The sequence below is a fragment of the Prenolepis imparis genome, unplaced genomic scaffold (assembly GCF_030444845.1).
Source record: "Prenolepis imparis isolate NDT839.2.m4 unplaced genomic scaffold, iyPreImpa1.0 SCAF_1, whole genome shotgun sequence".
In the NCBI taxonomy this organism is placed as follows: Eukaryota; Metazoa; Arthropoda; class Insecta; order Hymenoptera; family Formicidae; genus Prenolepis; species Prenolepis imparis.
Window position 1 is genome coordinate 14,872,261 of NW_028141159.1, and position 19,214 is coordinate 14,891,474.

The following is a 19,214-nucleotide window of genomic DNA, read 5'->3' on the forward strand; positions in this document are numbered from 1 at the left end:
ACACTGGATTAAGTGATATTAATTTGTAAATATTTGCTTCATATAATTGTAACAATAAATCCATCTCAAATATATAACAAATCTAATATATATATAATAATAATAAATATAATAAAATGTATATACATCTTCTGAGACTATATATCTACATTACATTATATGTATAAAAGTATTTACATTATATTTACATTACGCTACATTGCCGTCACGTTGCAGAAAAATACGTAATAGTCGAGAGATGCGAAAACCGTTTCGTTAAAAAATATTACGAAACGTTTTTCGCAAATTTTTCTTCTAAAGTTCGTGGCGGCAAATTTTCCCCTAAATGATAGTATCGAAAATACTTAGATGACTTAAAACTCTCAAGATAATTGAGGCGTCTAACATCATATAAAATATAGTGTTGTATCATGTATTTTGCAGTGTAATATATACTAGTTGGATACCCTGTCAATTGTCATGTTTATCGCGAGAATAAACATTTTAAAATTGTCAAATGGATCGTTATGTTAGATCTTTTTACCGGCAAATTTCCGACGTCAGATCTGGTAGATGTATGGCGGCAGTCCGGTAGCTTGTTGAAATGGATGGCTTAGAGCGAACATGCCTAATGCCGTCGCCGAAACGCGGTACGGATCGCGAATTTCGTGAGTCCTCGTGTGCTTCTTCAAATGGTCCTTACGTCCAAATCGTTTGCCACAAACGACACAGGAATGAGGCCGAACACCAGTATGAATTCGCTTGTGTCGTGTCAGTTCTTCGTTCCTGGTGAACGATTTTCCGCAGGATTCTACGTCGCACTTGAACGGTCTCTCCCCTGTAACAATAAAAATGCATGCTATATTTCTGTTCAAATTATTTATGTCGTATAATTTATTTGTGTTTACAATGTTCATATTATGATAGTGACTTTCGATAATATTTTTCTCAAGAAGAAGAGACATAGATGTTTGCGAATTTTGTTACTTGAATGGAAATTTGCTTAACAAGCATAAATGCGATTACTTAAATAATCAAGTGGAAGCGCGATAAATTAAATACATCAATGAATACTATTTTCCAATGCTTATAAATCTCTTTTTCTATATTTTCTGTCGCTCTGTAGTAATATTATTATAATAGGAAGATGCAAATACTGATACATCGATATTTATAATCTTTTTTCATTTTCTAAAACTTTCTTTAAGACATCTATATTGTAAAATAAAATAAAAAGATTGAGATTAAAACTATTTTGTTCAAAAATTTAAATTATTGTAAAAAATTGTTTAAAATTTAAAAAAACTCAGAGATTTAAAAAAAATATATTTTCTGTATGCATCGCTATATTTTCAGCAAATATTTTTGTGTAGATAAATTATATTGAAAAAATCTTGTATATGTAAAATAGAAAGATCGAAATTAAAATTATTTGATTGGAAATTGTAAAATTATAATGAAAGAAAATTATTCAAAAAGATGTTCTCCAGCAAATGTTTTCCACACGCATCGCTATCTTTTCTTGTTGAGCAAATAATTACATATCAGATAAATTATATTGAAAATTCTGGCGTAGATAAATTATATTGAAAATTTCAATTAACCAGTGTGTATCCGAATGTGTCCTTTAAGTTGGCCGTTGTTGCTGAACGCGACGTCGCAGTATTGGCATCGAAACTTTTTCGGGCGCATCTTCTTCATTTGTTTAACAACAGCATCTTGTCGATGCACAATTTGCACCGCTTCCTCCACGGAACGATGATAAAAATCCGAAGGAAGAATCCCCGGTTGAACTGCGGAATGTATCCCGGGATGAATTCCGGGATGAATCCCGGAGTGAAAGTCGGGAAAAGCGTAGTACAACTCGGGGATTATCGAGTTCGCGACCGATGATGGTCCGGCGATATCTGAATTCGCCATCGAATAAGCTCCATCGTTTATCGGTGCAAAGGTCTCCGGACGTCGAAACTCGAATGTCGAGAGATATTCCAGTGGACTAACATCACTGGAACCGTTAAACTTGTCTGAATCGCGAGCGGAAACCGCGAGGGTCGTTGAATCGGTTGACTGCTGCGAACGGAAGGCACGTGATTTGTTCCTCGCATTTTGCACAGTGCTCTCGACGACGTCCTCGCCTTCAAGGGAAGGCGTAGTACTGATCGCCACGTCGTCGGAGGACTCGCTTCCCCGACGTATCCTCGCGCGATGACGGACAACGTTTAATGATGTCGAGTCCGCCGTATCTCTATCCAAGGGATGATCGTCGTACTTTTCGGATGTTTCCACGGTGGTCGAGCTCGATGTGGAGGTTGTCGATGTCGCCGAAGACACGACGCTCTCGTCGTCGTCCTCCTGTCTGTTACACGGCGTGTCATGGAGCGTATCAGGGACAATCGTGGTCTCCGCTTTATTCGTGGTCTCCGGGATATGCCAGGGTCGAAAGAAGCCGCTGGTCCTCAGCTCGGACATCTTCGAAGACTTAACGGAAGTTTGAAAAATCTGATAAATAATCTACTTTTATCGTCGCTTATGAAACTTTACCGTCGTCGCGGACATAGGGCAATCAGCGCGACAGTGTTACGGATTGTCCGAAACTCACTAAGCAGGAATCTAAGGTTACCCCGACCTTATATAGAAATATTTCTCGCTACCGACGGCCTTTCGGGGGTCGAACCAATCCTCTTTATGGAGGGAGGATCGGTTCGTCCCCCGAAAAGCGTCGGCGGGAGAAGGATAAGAGCCAGGACGCCCTTGGCAGTAGGGCCGAAGGTGGGTTTAGAGGGGCCTGTCGAGGGCTCGATGTGCGATACGCAGCCCCTTTGTAGTGAATTAATCGGTCGCTGCGGCCACGGGGCTCTCGCCCTTTTTGTCACGAGGGAGCACGAGTACGGACGTAGGGAGAAATATACGGACGATCGGGGTGGAAAGTCGAAGCGCGGACGAAACAGGGAAGTCAGAAAAAGCCAATGTAGAACCGATACGAATAAACGATATCGAAGGGTCGCAGGGTCCCCATATCGTGGGTCCACCCCGTTCGCTCGAAACATGCCGCTTTTCTCAAACTAGGCACGCCCGTGACACGAAATTTGGGATCGACGTTGATTTTATTGGCCGCGGAAGGGTTACGATCCCCGACAGACGATATCGCCAGAATAAGATTTGTTTCTTACTCAGACGATGTTTGCCGATCCAATTATTAATTATTAATTATCGCTGTTTCTTCGCAACAATACACCGCGATAAATAATATTAACAAGTAACTTTTACTTGTACTAGATTTATGTGTACTATAAATATTTTTAATATTTTATAGTTAGTTACATAAAAAAATCGCGACAAAGCTACAATTTTACCTAAGAAAGAAATTGCATTTAACGAAAATATATTAGCAAAAATATTCACACACAATTTACATTTAAACATATTTAAATATTATAGCCAAGATTAATTGTCGCTCATATACTTACAGTCACCAAGTAAATTAAAAATTTCTTCAAATATCTGAAATTTCTGAAAAAGAAATTTAAATACGAAATTTGTTAAATTTGCTTTCTTTTACGAATTCTATAGTTAAATCGCAATAAATTTTTCCTTAAAAAATATCAAGTTATTAATGATTTAAAATAGTAAAGAAAAAATAAATAATTACATAAATAAATAATACTTGTAACAAAACGCGAGTCATCAATCTGCTACTTAATTTCATTGATAACTTAGCCCGATGCGAATCATTCATGGTCGATCACGGGAGCTGAAAGAATAAATTGTTTATAGAAAGCGATCCGTTCCAAAATCGACGGACAGGCCACTTTAGACACAATGAGGACCAGGGCAGACAGAGTCGGATCGTCATGGTACGGGGTGTCGCATCATGTATGGGATATATTGCTTATATACGGCAAAGGTCTCCGAGGGTGGAGCTTCGCAAAAGCGCGCCGTTGATTTATTGTAACACTCGAGGAGGGAAAGAGAGAAAGATCTCGCGTTACCCTCCAGAAACAGAGAGCCGCGTTCGCCGATCTACGCCACCCACCCTTCTCGCGTCCGTCTCGCTTCCACCGACTGTGACGACACCCTTCTGTCAAAACGATGTTCCTACAAAACCGGCCGGGGACCATTGATACCGGGCTCTGTCCTTTGTCGCATTCGTCACGACATCATCGCCGTCGCCCGTTTTGCGAAGGTCCCGTTGCCTGAGCTCTGCGCGATCATACAATCTCCGTGATGTCGCGATTTAGTAATCCACGGTCCTCTCTCTCCCTGTTTCTCTTCTCTCATTATTATCTCTTCTAGCTAACTTGTCAAAAATAAGTAAGTGCTCTATATATATTTATAAATCAAACTCTTTCTTGGGAAATATATAAATGTTATATACTTTTAAACCCCCTCCCTGAAGAAAACGGAGATTTACTTTTAAATTGCATATAAATATTCATCTGAAAATTCTATATTCTGCCGAACATTATAAATTAAATCTTTTAAACTAGGCTCGATCTGTCTAATTTTTTTATTCCAAAAATTTTTAGTATTAAATCGTTACATCAATCTTTCTGTTTTCTACTCGTATCATCGTTTTTGAGACCCGTCAATCCGATTGGATAACGTGTGATTCAATCTGTGATCGGTCAAGTCGAAATAAGTTCAAAGATTCTTTTGAAAACTAGAACCAGCGCCAAGATAATTCTCTCCTTTTCTCGCGTACGCGCCGTTTAAATGCGGAAGTTATATTAGTCTGATGATGGATCGATCAGTTCTCCAAGTGACCTAGGTTTTCCTTTTACGAAATTCTTCCCGATCCGTCTTACTTGGAGCGACGGAAGTCACAACAACAAGTTACGACTACTGACATTCGTGTGTCAGGTTTAAGTTGCGTCTTCCTGGTTCCAATAAGCAAAACGAAGGCATGTAACTGTTGCCTCAATTCAGGATCGCGTATTTCTGCCAATCATGAATGACAGGATCTATATTGAGTATTTCTCGGAGATTCGCGATTTATGCAAAAACTAATAATTCTGAATAAGCGTATAAATATTTATTACAAACGTATTTAAGACTAAATGATATTATGTTCATATAATTTTACAAGTAATCTATAATTCTTTTTTAAACGAGCTGTAAATAAAGTTATAATCTAAATTATTTTTTATATGTATATACATATAAGAGAATGAGAGAGATTTTCCACTCAAATCAAATTTTAATTTGAAATGCAATATTTTGCAACGTGCCACATTTTGATATAATTTCATCAAAAATCTAAGACACAGAATAGACACATTTAATTGAGTGTCCATGTTAACAAACAGAATAATAAGAGATCCATCAAATGAATATTTTTTGTATGATAGTTTCGTACCTTGTATACAATCGTTAGAAATTGGTCTGTTCCGATGGAAATAAAAAAAAAAAAAAAACATGAGCGATCGTGGGTGCAGCACTGGTATTATTGCTTCCTGAAGTTCTATTGTATATCCGTCAATGACCGATGATGGATCAGGCGGCTACAAATATCGCAGATTTCTGCTTAATTCCACTGAATTTATTGGGAGCGCGCTTTTTTCGTTGTGGTTTAGAAAAGTATTGTATCCGCAATCGAAAAAAGTTACCTCACACAGAAATGTGAAGCATTGCGTCTAATATAGACGTCTCTCTCCCCGTTGCATTCAATATTTGTCATATGCTTCATATATTCTTTTAGTTAAAATCTCTTTCTCTCTCTTCTTTTCCCTCTCTTTGTAACGTGAAATGTAAATATTAATATCAAAATCTTAAGAAACTTTGATATTAATATTTAATTAAGACTAAAGAACGCGTTTCTATAAAAAAATCTAAAGAAGTCTAAAGAAGCTTAAAACTCAAAAATTATTGAGATATTTAAATATTCATATCAAATAAAAATTTATCAAGAAAATGTCAATATTCAGGAAAAGTTCTATACATTCCAGAAACATTGAAATCCTTTTTAATTGACTTATAAATTATAGCTGCATCATATCCAGCGATGCATTTAACAAATCATATTTAATAATACGCATATCTGCGTAGATTATTTTAAATAATATTAATTTTTGTCTTCAACCGCTTCAGTAAAAATGATGGAAACGCATGCACGCACATACAACAGCTAACGACAACAAAGACAACTTGTCGCTGCGGTAAGGAAAAAAAAGTGGCATAAATCATTGGCGGGTACCCGCCGATGAATCTCGCCGGGTTCATCCACGTGGAAGGGGCATAATCAAATTTTACCCCGCCATGCAAGGGGCGGCGACTCTGCGGTCGTGCACACTTTCAAGGCCTTTCTGTTTGCCAAGAGGGTGGGATCTGGTCGAGGGCTATTATGGGGCTCACCCTGGGCTCTTCCGTGGATACCCCAAAAGAGTATGGGGTGTGTTACTCTCAGAGAGTCACCCAGCTATCCGAGCATCTAGCAGCCACCAAACAATTACGCGTGACGTGACGTGACGTGACACACCGTTCTTACACCATATCGAAGAGATATGTTTTTCTCTACCAACAGAAAACAGATCTTATACACAAAAAAATCTTGTTTTTCGCGAGATAAATTTGATAAAAAAGTAAAACTACTTACAGTTTTTTTTTTGGTTAAATTTATTCATACAATTATTCCGTAATTTCTTTCCTAAAACTGTAAGTCAAAGTTAGTTTTCATATGTATATATATCAAAAATATTTTAAAATGTAATATTTAAATTAATAATAAAAATTTGCAGATTAAGAGAAATATAAAAGAAAATCTAAAGCAAATAAAAAAAGATTTTTTTATGTACATATCTCTCTCTCTTTAAAAAGATGTAATACTTTAAATATATGATTGTAAAATGTTAAGCAAGTTTTGTAAATTACTTATAAATTTAATAATATAAACTATAAAACATAAAGTCAATAGATTTTACAAATACATTTGTTTAATTGAAGGAAAAGAGCATAATTATAAAAATTTTACTTTCGAATTTTAATATTCTATTTAGGTTCTTCGACGATATGTTCTGTACGTTCATGTACATTGTGTATATGTTTAAACCAAAATGTTTAAACCAAAGAATTCAATCATTTAAAAAAAATAAAATAAATATAAGAAAATAAATATTATATAAAATTTGTATACGATGCACACACATCTTTTTTTGAAAAAGAACTTTTTATATTATGTTCCTTTTATCTTAATTCTTTCGCGCAATAAAATTACGATAATATATGTTTTTCTATAATTTTAAGATAAACAATTTTCAAACACATCTGGATATGGCAGAGCTGTAGAAAGAAAATGGGTTTTGCCTAAGTGCAAAATTAAGTGCGAATATTAGCTAGGGCAAAAGCAATCATGACACCGCCTCTCGCCATCGATATCGATCGGGAAATCCATGCGGTTTATCTCGTTGTCCATTAATCAAAGATCCAACTTCCGCGCGAATGAATCCTTCGTCGTTCGAAGAGAGCCCACGGGAGGAATAGATACCATAATAAAAGGTCGTTCTGCCAGATGGCCCGTGCCTGCTACCAAAAGAGAGACTCTTTCTTTCTCTTTCTCTCTGCTATCTTTTCTCTCGAATATACTCTTTCTTTTTCTTTGATCGCCCTCAGTTTTTTCCTTCAGGATGAGAAGTCGAAGGCATTTTTCACGGTTTACATTCTGTGGAGCATATGTGTCCGCGCGAACATTGATATGAGATCGTAATATGCCTTTTCCTTCACGGTTGTCCACTGAAACTGTCTTGTGCATTCTGATTATATCATGCATCTTTTACAAATCGGAATATAAAAAGCAACGAATCTTTATTAATTTTAATACAAGAATTAGTAGAAAAGAAATGTCGGCTATATCTATATATTTTATCTTGACGATTCATCTCTTTCTTTAAATATTGTCTTTTCATTCTTCTCAAAATCTTATTGTCCTGATAATAATTATATCATTTTATTTTGGTAAATACAAAAATTGATGTGCTTAAATTTTAATCTATTAAATATAAAAATATATAGAATTATAATCTCTAGAAAATAAAATTAAGTACCAATTGATAATGCTATATTCATATATACCTAAATGGAAAATTTTTAATTTATATATGATCTTTTCGTTTGCTTCTATCAAATAATGCATGTGTCATCCATCTCGATACAGCTGCCCAGATTGCACCGTCAGGAATCTCTGAACATTTTCCGATGCATACACATATAGGAAATGTCCATATTGAATCGTGAAAGCGTTTTCCGAATGCTGAATGTCGGTCACTTTGACACGATTGTGAATTAGCACATTTGCTTTATAGTCGAACAACCCTTTCCATGGATGGTAGAAAAATATCGTGCAAATTTAGTCGCGAGATATTTCTTTTTAGAATTTTTCAAAGATTTTGATTTCGCCAGGATTATTCGTTTTCAAATTTTATTCACGGTGGCCTGTATCGAGACTGTATGGAAAATATGCAATTTATATTTTTTATTAAATCAAAATCCATACAAAAAATCTTGTTATTATTTAGATAATATAGTAATATCATTAATAGTTCTCTGAATGATTTTACAGATTACGATTACAATGGAAATAGAAAATTAGCCACATTTTTTCGCGTAGAAATCAATATTTATATCGAGAATAACATCCCATTTTTGTTTTGTCAAAATATTCGCAGTTTCCCTGGTCAATACACAAATCGCAAACAATACCTGGTATATCAAGATGTGCTAAATGGAAACGGATTGAGACATGTCTTGCAGATTATTTCGATATCTATTTCCAACGTTCACGGCAAATTGACGAATTCGTCACACGACGACCCTTCGCCATCCTTAATCCTACAGTTCCGTAGTCTGCGTATACGCAATATGCGTACGTCGTTTAGCGTTTAGTGGTCCATGGAGAAGTCCATGACGAATTTATGGAATCCTCCTCTAAGCTTTTTCGATATACCTAGCACCTTGACTATCGTTATTCTAAACGTAACAAAGCGTTGCTAAATGTCTTCACGCACTGCGTAATATTCGAGGCTTATAATAGACTCTAAACTTCTATTTATTAAATCTTTATATTATACGATATTTAAATTGCAGTCATGTTCAACAAATATTATAAATATTGTTACAAAACATAAAAAAACTAATTTATATCACATTACATATACTAATTTATATCACATACACATATATTTTCTCTCCTTCACCCTTAAGATTTTCTAAATTTCTAATGATTATGTAGCAATATTTCGCGATAAAAAAAATCAACGAATATTTTATTCATCTCATATAGACGAATATTTCCTTTCTGATATTTCCCTTCATCTCATTTTTCATTTGTCGATTGTAAAATAAATCAATTACTAATTACCAGGAAAATTTCTATTACATCCACATTTATATGATAAATGATGTATCGTATCTCGCGTGTCTAATCTGTACCAAATTTTACGCGAAAAAAAAAACTCGCGCTCGTTCATCGGACCTTTTCAATTCTTTCATCGACCGACAACAATCGGATTACGCCCGTGTTCGACTTAAGCTCGTCAAGCGAAAGTCAAGAGCTTACAACGGGGTTACACGAGCCTGCGGCTGCGAAGTGATGCACTGCGACACAAAACGATCGGATTTGTATCTCGGACGACACAAAACCAGGGCGACGAAGTGCCGCCCTGGCGGCTAGGCGCATCATTTCGGGTTCCCCTTTTTCCACGAGTAAATTTGACGTTGGCCAAATAAACACATTGAAGCCGGCTACGTTTGAAGTGGTCCCCGTTGACAGTGGGCGACCCGTGAACATCGGCGCGATTGTTCCGCAGCGGGTCGTCGGCACCTTTGGATCTCGGGGGCGGTTTCCCTTCTCCCAGGTGCCCCTTCCGTACTGCTGCCGGTAACTTCTGGACGTTTCTTTCCTTGTAAAAATCAGGATCATTCGCGGCATCTCAAAGGATACTATTATCGCCATTCGTTCGCTCATTCATTCGTTCATTCATTCGCGGTCATATCCCTCTTCACGATCTCGAGTCTATCACTCGTACTTTGCCATTCCTGCAGATATCTTGCGAAAGATAGATGAATCAATAAAATTAAAACGCGGATATAAATCAGAGATTGCTTAAAAAATTTTGGAATTTTCAATAGAAAAGATTCATTATCTGAATTTAATACAAATTAAGATTTAATTTTTTTTTAAATAAGCAGATTAAGACTAAAAAGAGTACATCTCTGTTTACTGATCGTCATTAATTTTATTTATTCTTATTATTAATATTACTGTGCTTATTCTATTGAACAAATTAGAACATTGTTTTAAAAACTAATCTTTCTCCCTTATTACACACAAAACACACACAAGGAGAAACGCTACATTAAAGAAAACAATCTGAAATTCTAGATTGAATTTTAGCTCTTCTAATTTCGTAGATTATGAATGCAATTTCACATAGAAGTCCTGAAAATATATCTATATGACATCTTATTTATAACACGATATTATCATGTATGTGTGTATATGCAGGTATATACATATAATACAATTTCTTTTATTTATTTAGATTTAGAGATACTATGTGTGTATCCGATCTTTTAAATTTTAAAAATCCTATAAGTGCAAAGCTTATTTTTTTCTATTTTTGAATCATAAAAAAGGATTGATTGCACAGAACAAAAGATATTAAAGATCCAGAAAAGTTTACAATATCAAATTTTAAAACGTGTGATACACACATATCTAAAACCAGTGATATAAATTTCAACAAAAAAAATTTTGTTTACTTGACATTCTCAACAACTATGTTTGTGAAAATAGAGACATATACATTATAGAAAAATATATATTGATAGGAACATATACATTTTAGAAAATTTATATTTTATTAAATTTATTTCTTTATAACCTGAATAGAGAGAGAGAAAGAGAATAAAATCATACACACACATACACGCGCGCGCACACGTGCGATAATCAAATTTTCGATATATTTTTACAATAAAAATCATCAATATAACTATAAGAAACTATGAATAGTTGTAATATGTGTTCATATAATGTATAAATTTTATATTTACAGAAACGTAATATATATGTTCCATATATTTACAGAACCGTAATATATCTTTACTTTCCATATATTTTTTTTTATATAAATAAATCATTAATTAATTTCAATTTTATAATGACATATGATAAAATTCTATAAAATTAAAGAAAAAAATAGAGAAATTTATTCATCATATATCAGAACAAAATACATAATATATCAGAACGAAATCCGAAAAATTTCTGACAATGAAAAGTGCTTCAATTATATCTCAAAATAAGAGACACTATATACATGTATGATATTTTTCTTATCATAAAGATTTTCTTATCATAAAGAACACGCGAATTTAAACTAATATAATCTAATTTTAAAAAATAATTCTAACAAACACAATGAGAATACAATTCTGTTTATAAAATATACTTAAAAAATTAATATTTAATGTAAAAGATTTGAATTCTACGAACATAGATTTATTTTGTAAACGTAAAACTTTTATTATCATTGCATTATAATTGTATGCTATTAGAGACTGATGTAAATAATACATTGGCTATATATACGAGTTGATAATATTCAAATATTTTACATACATGAGGTTTTTAAAAAATAATCTTCATATATATTATTTTTTATTTGAATATATTTACCCAAATAATAAAATAATCGAAATAAAAATTTATTACTACTTACAAATCTTAGGAGTCAGAGTGCGTTTTTAAGTGTATCTTTAAAGTAGTTTTGTTGATGAAGGCTTTCGAGCAAATTGGACAGGGATGTGCACGCGCCAGATGTTGTTTCAAATGCTCGCTAAAAGCCAAACTGCTCTTGAAAAATTTCTTACAAATATTACATTTGTGATCTTCCTCAGTGTCCAAATGAGTCCTTGTATGTAAGTCAACCTCTCCAACATTATCGAATGTTTTAGAGCATACTCGACAGCTGAACTTTACCGCTTGGAGAATGCCTATTTGACTTCCAGTTAAAGGATTCGGCACCGAAATTATCTTGTTGGTCTCACTAATGTTACAACTTAAGCCTTCTCTCTTTCCATGAGAACTTAAATGATTCCTGTAATATTTCTAATGTCATGCGAGAGTATATAAATTCTATACATATGTGTCATGTGTATTATTTTATAAAATAAAATCTTGATTTATAACTATTAATTTATTATAGAAAAAATGAGATTAATCATTTGTTATATAAGCATATTTTATGTAGTTATAATAATACACACACAACATATATTTACTAAGCATACATAATACTCGTAATTTAAAAAGTTTTTAAATAATATTCATATATGAAAGTTTACCTGTATGCTTGATCACTTTTAAAAGTAATATTACAGTTCATACATCGATAATCATTTTGTTGAGGGATTATCGTAGTTATAGAAGGTGAAAGTTGAAGAAGAGACTTCTGTAATTTTATCTTAGGATGCTCCAAACAATGTTGCTTGACACTTTCTTTCAGTTCAAATGTCTTTTTACACTGATGACATTTGTACGGACTTAATGGATCAGTGCTAACATGTAATCTTACATGTTTGTCATAACCTGTTTGAGAGCTGCATTCTGTCTCACAGATATCACACGTAAAATGTTTCCTAAGATGCATATATAATGCTTGTGGATTAGGAAAAGTTTTAGTACATATAGTGCAAGAGTAGCTTTCGATCTCTTTCTTTGCAACATAATATTTATCACATAGTTCACATTGAAACGCTAGTTTTGAATTAAATACACATCTCCTTAGTTTGCAGGAACCCTGCGTGCAGGGCTTTTTAATATGTAATGGTCGAAGCTTCTTCCTGTCTTGTTCGCTTGTCACCTTTTTGTCATTATTAAGCATTATCAAAGGCATTTTTTTACATTTTGGGCCTGGTTTACCTCGTATTTTATCGATTTGTATTATCAAACGATATGTCTTTGTCTTTATTTGAAGATTTTCCTGCAATACGGAACTTGTGGCAGAACCATTCATAGTTACTGTTTCATCAATTGACATATTTGTTTTATTTCCACCAGTTGTATCTTCAGCCTGCAATGTAATAAATACAGATATAAATGCCTATAAATAATAATTTATTAATGGTTTGTAAACACATATTAGCAATATATTGCTAAAAAAAATTGATTTACATTATCTTGCATGAATGGACTTTGCGGCGGTGTCACTAAAGTATGTGAATGTTCATCTAACTTCTGTTTTAATGGTTCTTTTTGCGGTTCTTCTTGAGGTTCTTCTTGTGGTTCTTTTTGTAACATAATTTCAACTTTATTCAGTTTTTTTGGAGATTCTGTAAGAAAATAAATATGATTGCAATATTTTGAACTGTATGGTCTACGTCGCACATACAAGCAAAATAAAAATCTTATATTAAAATAATTGCACATATTATAAACTACATCTATAAATAATTTTTCAATGTATTTGTATATAATCCTTATTGAATTATTACAAGTTAAAACATTAAAATAATTAATAATTATCCAAGTAAAATTAAAAATACATTTGTAGATATAATTATTAGCCGTCTAAGTAAATAGTCCAATATTTATTTAATGCACTCATCGAGTGATCCATCAAATTATTTGTTAAAAAACACTTTCATAGATGTAGGATGTAACTTTCCATATAGGCTTACAAACCTTCTATTCTACCAAACAGGGTAGGTACAGAGTTTGATTTCAAATCCCTCGATGCGGTGAAACAATTTCTTTCAAAATGTACCTCGCAAAGGTGCAGGGGTTTCTTATCGCTGGTAACACCCGATGCTAAATTGCAGTTGTGAAGCCATTGAGTCTTCCTTTTGAAATTCAGCGCGGAAATAGTTAATAATTTGACGTTAATCTTTCTTTTGCTTAAAAATATACTTACAGATCGTCGTCCGGAAAAGCAAAGAACGATATCGGATTGCCGTCTATCCTCATACTCTGAGTAGAGGGACATCCATTGGCCGCACAAGTTATCATTGTACCTCGAGAAAGATCCTTGCGGACGACAGTACGGATATTAGCTCATTACCCTCTACCTCTGGGACACTATTGTATAAATAGTATATAACCTAAAAGCGAAACTTGAATCTCGCCGCAATTGACGCGCAAAAACAAACTCTACGAGCACTGTAGATAGGAAACTATGCTGTGGAGATATAGGGCGCGACGAAAAGAGAGATCAGAAATGTATCTCAAGAGAAATAACTGGATGATACGAAATATGTATGCGAAAGTAAATGCGCCATAATGAATACCATCCAACATACAACAACATCGACCAATCACGTCTCATTTGACATAAACATGTATCGAAAGACTGTTTTAGAAACGATGTAGCCAATCAAGTTTGCTGTTTCTCGTAGCTTTAAGAATTTTGTAAAAAAAAAAAAAATGGATTTTATATACTTTATTCCAGATTAATTTTTATACGAGTGAAAAAAAATATGATCCAATTTGAGAGAAAAGACTCGGAAAGGGTGGGGTAGACTTTTCTCCCTTCCATTGCGACTTTCGATTCTCGATTAGCTCGAATCGCTTGTCGAGGATCGATAGGAGGATCGATTTTTGTACCGCTGACATGGAACAGCTGATATAAGCGTGCTCGGCTCGGAATCGTTTCGTAGTCTGTGTGTGATACCTGTAGCCGCGTACGCCGGTCGTTATAATATATAGCTGCGGGGTAGTTTTGAGCCTCGTTATACTTCGATGTGTCGAAGCTGGTCACCGAGATGATTGTTTTATACGAAAACTTTTCGAGGCAGGCGCGATCGCGATTTCGAGTACTAGTAGATTTATCATGTTGAATAATCGCTAGTTATTTACGTCAGTTTTATATAAATGTCTGTATAACATTTTGAGAGGTTTATCACTGTGAATTAAAAATATCGATATTACAAATATATATATCGCAGTTTCAGTTTCTCAATATAATCGATTGATATTTATAAAATTGTATAACATTAACGAGTTGCTCGTGCGTGTACATATATAATTATATATCCCGTATAACGAATCGGAATTGTAAATACCAAATAGGTTTTTAATCCAGTTTTCCGTGTGTCTTATATACCGTTTTCTCCGTTAATTAATGGTTCCCGCGCGCAGCAATATGTTTCTCGTTTGCGTGACCGTGGGACTTGTCTTTTTGGCATCGAAGTATCGCAACAACGTGCTTCGTAGCGTCAAACACTTGTATAAAAATATAAAAAATCGCGATATTAATCGAAACGATAGTAGCTGTAAAAATAAATCCGATGAAGATTTAGCAGATAATAAAGATGATAAAGATGATAAAGATTTGAATAATAATGAGAATAACGATGACAACAAGGAAATTAAGCTTATATTAGACAAGATTATTCTAGCAGACTCTCCGGAGAAATGCGATTACGCCGTACAACGTATTCGCTGGTAAGATTACAACATGGGATTATCGTTATATTGCAAAAAAAAAGCAGATTGCTCGCATACAATATTTTTAAATATCATGCAAACATTAAATGTTAAAATATACGTTATTATCTCTTTCCATAATATGATAGAAACGACCTCTCATAGATATTGTTTACATTTTTTTTTTTCATTTTGATGAGTATTGTCGAGAATACCAGAGTGTTGTGTACAAGAAATAAGACAGTACATGTGTCCTTGAGATTCTTGCAGAAAGATGTAGAATACTTTGAAATATAATTATAACGTCTGAAAATAAATCGCAAAATTATATGAAAAGAGAATTTATGTATATATATTTTTTATGATTTATTAATTTTATTTCCTCTCACGAATATAATATATATAACAAATTTTTATTATAATTAATTAAAAAGGAATTTTCTTCTTTCTTCGGTTTTTTGTTATATAAATTTACATTTTTTTCTATATTGCTTGTTTCTAAAAATCTTACAAAATATATTTTTCAAGTAGAAATATCATTTATGATTCTTATTATAATAAAGTTATCGATTAATTGCATATACTTCCTTGATAGTAATCTGTCTGATGGCGTACTGGGTTTTGATTGCGAATGGGTCAAAGAGGGACCTGTTTCTCTTTTACAATTGGCCACTTTCAATGGTGTAGTTGCTCTATTTCGGATTGGAAAGATTGGATACATTCCACTTAAACTTAAGGTATATTTTGCAACAAGTCTACAATTATTATCCAAATGCATATAATGCTAACAAAATTAATTTTTAATATTTATATTTGTTCACAGGAATTATTAGCCAGTAAGCACATCCTTAAAGTTGGAATTGCTCCCTTCGAAGATGGACAAAAGATAGTGAAGGATTATGGATGTAGAGTTAATGGAACTCTTGATTTAAGAACTTTAGCTGAAAACTTTAATTTACCAAACCGAAAAAGCTTAGCTGCTATGAGTTTAGAGTATCTTAACATTGAGATGGACAAAATAATAGAAGTGAGGTGCGGTGACTGGGACGCTAGCACCCTATCAGACGAACAAGTGGCATATGCTGCTTGCGATGCACTTGCATCCGTTATCATTTATCGCAAAGTAAGGAAATTTATTTGAAGTAACATTTTTTTACACGTATTACTGTTATAAGTTATACCGTTCTGAATTTTGTTGCAGATAATGCAAAAAGAGAAAGAAAAGTATTCATTCTGGCAGAGAGTAGGGATTTATTTATATAATATATTGAGCAATGATGTAAATGTAAGGATTCATGGCGTGCCTGCTAAAACAGTCGATACGAGGTATGAAAATTTACGTTATTTTTTATATAAATTATATTCAATTCATATATATGTACACGGAAAATACATAAATATATATATATATATATATATCTGTTTAAGGTTCAACGCTCAGCGATCGCATAGTGTAGATAGTATTAGTAGTAATATTTTAAATATTAAGAAAAAATCATCAGTATTGGATAAAGACGATAGTAACGAACGTAAAAGTACGATTCCTACAAGGATCAAACCATTATATCATAATTGTTACTTACAAGCGCCTGATGGAGATATATTGTGTACATGCGACCGGAAAAAGGCAGAATGGTATATTACGAAAAAATTGGGAGAACTTGTGAATACAGAACCATATACAGTAAGATTAAATTTCGAGCCATCTGGTCGAGCATTGGGAGAAGTTGGGCAATATTATACACAAATAAAAATTAATCAATGTGTAGTTTGTGGATGCACCGAGAAATTTATTAGGAAGAACGTCGTGCCGCGAGAGTATCGAAAATATTTCCCATGTAAGCATTTTATTTTCTTTATCATAATGCATCGTGCAATCATGTATGATTAAAAATAGCGAAAGTGATAATTATTTATGATGAGAACACGTGGTAACATAATAATGACTATATGACAATATATGACACACATATAAATATATATACTGTTTTCTGTATGTATAAAATATTCTTTTCAGTGGTAATGAAGGCACATCAATCTCACGATGTGTTACTATTATGTCCATCTTGTCACGAAATCAGCAATAATCATGATCTGCAGCTCAGAAGAAAGTTAGCAGACATGTGCGATGCACCACTGATTGGGCCAATAACGCATGTACGGGATAAATACATGCACAATTATCGAAAATTACATTCGGCTGTCAAGGCCTTGAAGGAAAGAATATTGTTACCTCCGCGACGACGCGAAGAGCTTGAAAAATGTATATTAGAACATACAGGACAACAAAAGATTACCCCAGATCTGCTTAATGCCCTGAGCGAACAATTAAAGACTGCATTGATTCAACAACCAGTCTCTAATCAGTACAAATGTCAGCCACATGGCTTAAAGGTATTTATTTTAAAATTGTTTAAACATACATTCATGAAATTTTCATACCGTCTCATTTTTGTGCAATAGGTTGTACAATATTTCCAAAAAATGGAAGGTGGACTCGTTGAATTGGAACGTATGTGGAGAGAACATTTTCTTACTATAATGGAACCAAAATACTTACCAAGTTTATGGTCTGTACGCCACAATCAAGAGAGATTGATCATACGCCAGGCACAGAATAGAATTGAGCCGCAGGATGCAAAGGTAGCTGGATTATCGGCATAGCGCAATAATTTGGAAAACTGTAGCTAAAAAGAAGTTTCGTAAAAGAGCGACAACTTGAAAAACTTTTATACAAAACAATATATCTCCTGAATATACGTACATATATACATGGATACTTATCTTTCTTATTTATTTTTACCTGTCCGTGCAATATGATGCAATAGTTACTAATTCATAAATCATGCTCTTTGTTTGAGAAAATAGCATTTTTATATTTATATAATTTAAACATTAAATGTATTAAACGATATGCTTAAAGTATAAACTTTAAATGTGTGATTAGCTAGATATTTATAAGGTGGTGCATCACATATTTACAAAATGTGTTTAGAATCTACTATTTATTATAATGATATTTTATGTACAAGTTTCTAGAATTAGAATAAGTCTAGAAATAGAATTTGGACTAGGTATAAGTCTCATGGCTGCCTGCTGGAAGCTTCTTGACCGCTCGTCGAGTCTGTCTGCGATGGTCGCGGTGGAGGTGGTGCCGTTCTCTGATTTCTCATCTCCTCGTCTACGCGTTCCTTGGCGCGTACAACCTTGGACAGGAGATAGAACGAACCGCCCTTGGATCTGTCATTAGATTCCATGAGATACTTGTAGTTTTTCTCGATCAGTTCCGTTTGGTCGGAACGTTCCGCGTTAAGGATACGAAGCGCCTCGTCCAGGGAGAGTCCCGTCCTGGTGTTGGCGGCGGCGTGTTGCGCGCCCTGTTTCCCGCCACCGGCTCTTCGCGCAGCTTCCTGACTGGCCGCGATCTCCTGGCGCAGAGCGCGCGCGAACGCTTTGCCGACGACCTGGGTGCCCATCACGATGATCTGTATCAGGTACTTCGCCATAGCTTAACCTATCCTCCGGTCGGGTGTCACGCTGTCGATGACAGTTCCCTCTCGCAATTTTGACAGCTGGCCGGCTGACACCAGCGTTTCGAGTCTACGTCTGTCTGCGCGAGTCTGTACTCTCGCCCCAACATTAGCGGTTAGCGGCACGACGTCTCGTCCAACCACGGGGAACCTAACCTTCTTCTTCTTCCTTGTGTTTTATGGCGCCAGAGTGGAACCTAACCTTCAACCGCAGTCGTAAAGGTGCCTTTTCATGCTGACGCTCGACGCTCATTTTTAGCGTCAGAAGACGTCACGTGACCAAAAAT

General features: G+C 34.5%; 4 protein-coding genes across 4 annotated transcripts; 1 reads left to right on the forward strand and 3 right to left on the reverse strand.

Moving 5' to 3' along the window:
• Positions 1–539: 539 nt before the first annotated feature.
• Positions 540–2,448, reverse strand: LOC145939803 (uncharacterized). Its single transcript, XM_083044412.1, has 2 exons — positions 1,584–2,448; positions 540–817 (listed from the first exon to the last, which is right to left on the reverse strand). The coding sequence occupies exons 1-2, from the start codon at positions 2,446–2,448 to the stop codon at positions 540–542; spliced, it is 1,143 nt and encodes a 380-aa protein (XP_082900538.1).
• A 9,037-nt stretch (positions 2,449–11,485) lies between these two features.
• Positions 11,486–14,400, reverse strand: LOC145945631 (uncharacterized). Its single transcript, XM_083054722.1, has 5 exons — positions 13,887–14,400; positions 13,658–13,815; positions 13,148–13,305; positions 12,319–13,046; positions 11,486–12,071 (listed from the first exon to the last, which is right to left on the reverse strand). The coding sequence occupies exons 1-5, from the start codon at positions 13,979–13,981 to the stop codon at positions 11,699–11,701; spliced, it is 1,512 nt and encodes a 503-aa protein (XP_082910848.1). The 5' UTR covers positions 13,982–14,400; the 3' UTR covers positions 11,486–11,698.
• Positions 14,401–14,583: 183 nt separating this feature from the next.
• Positions 14,584–18,176, forward strand: Exd2 (Exonuclease 3'-5' domain-containing 2). The gene is made up of 7 exons (XM_083054638.1): positions 14,584–15,415; positions 15,993–16,134; positions 16,221–16,520; positions 16,599–16,723; positions 16,826–17,235; positions 17,415–17,791; positions 17,861–18,176. Exons 1-7 carry the CDS (start codon positions 15,093–15,095, stop codon positions 18,059–18,061), a joined length of 1,878 nt encoding a protein of 625 aa, XP_082910764.1. The 5' UTR covers positions 14,584–15,092; the 3' UTR covers positions 18,062–18,176.
• Positions 18,177–18,387: 211 nt separating this feature from the next.
• Positions 18,388–19,195, reverse strand: Blp (mitochondrial import inner membrane translocase subunit Tim16). The gene has a single exon (XM_083054843.1). The coding sequence runs from the start codon at positions 18,901–18,903 to the stop codon at positions 18,481–18,483; it is 423 nt and encodes a 140-aa protein (XP_082910969.1). The 5' UTR covers positions 18,904–19,195; the 3' UTR covers positions 18,388–18,480.
• Positions 19,196–19,214: the final 19 nt, after the last annotated feature.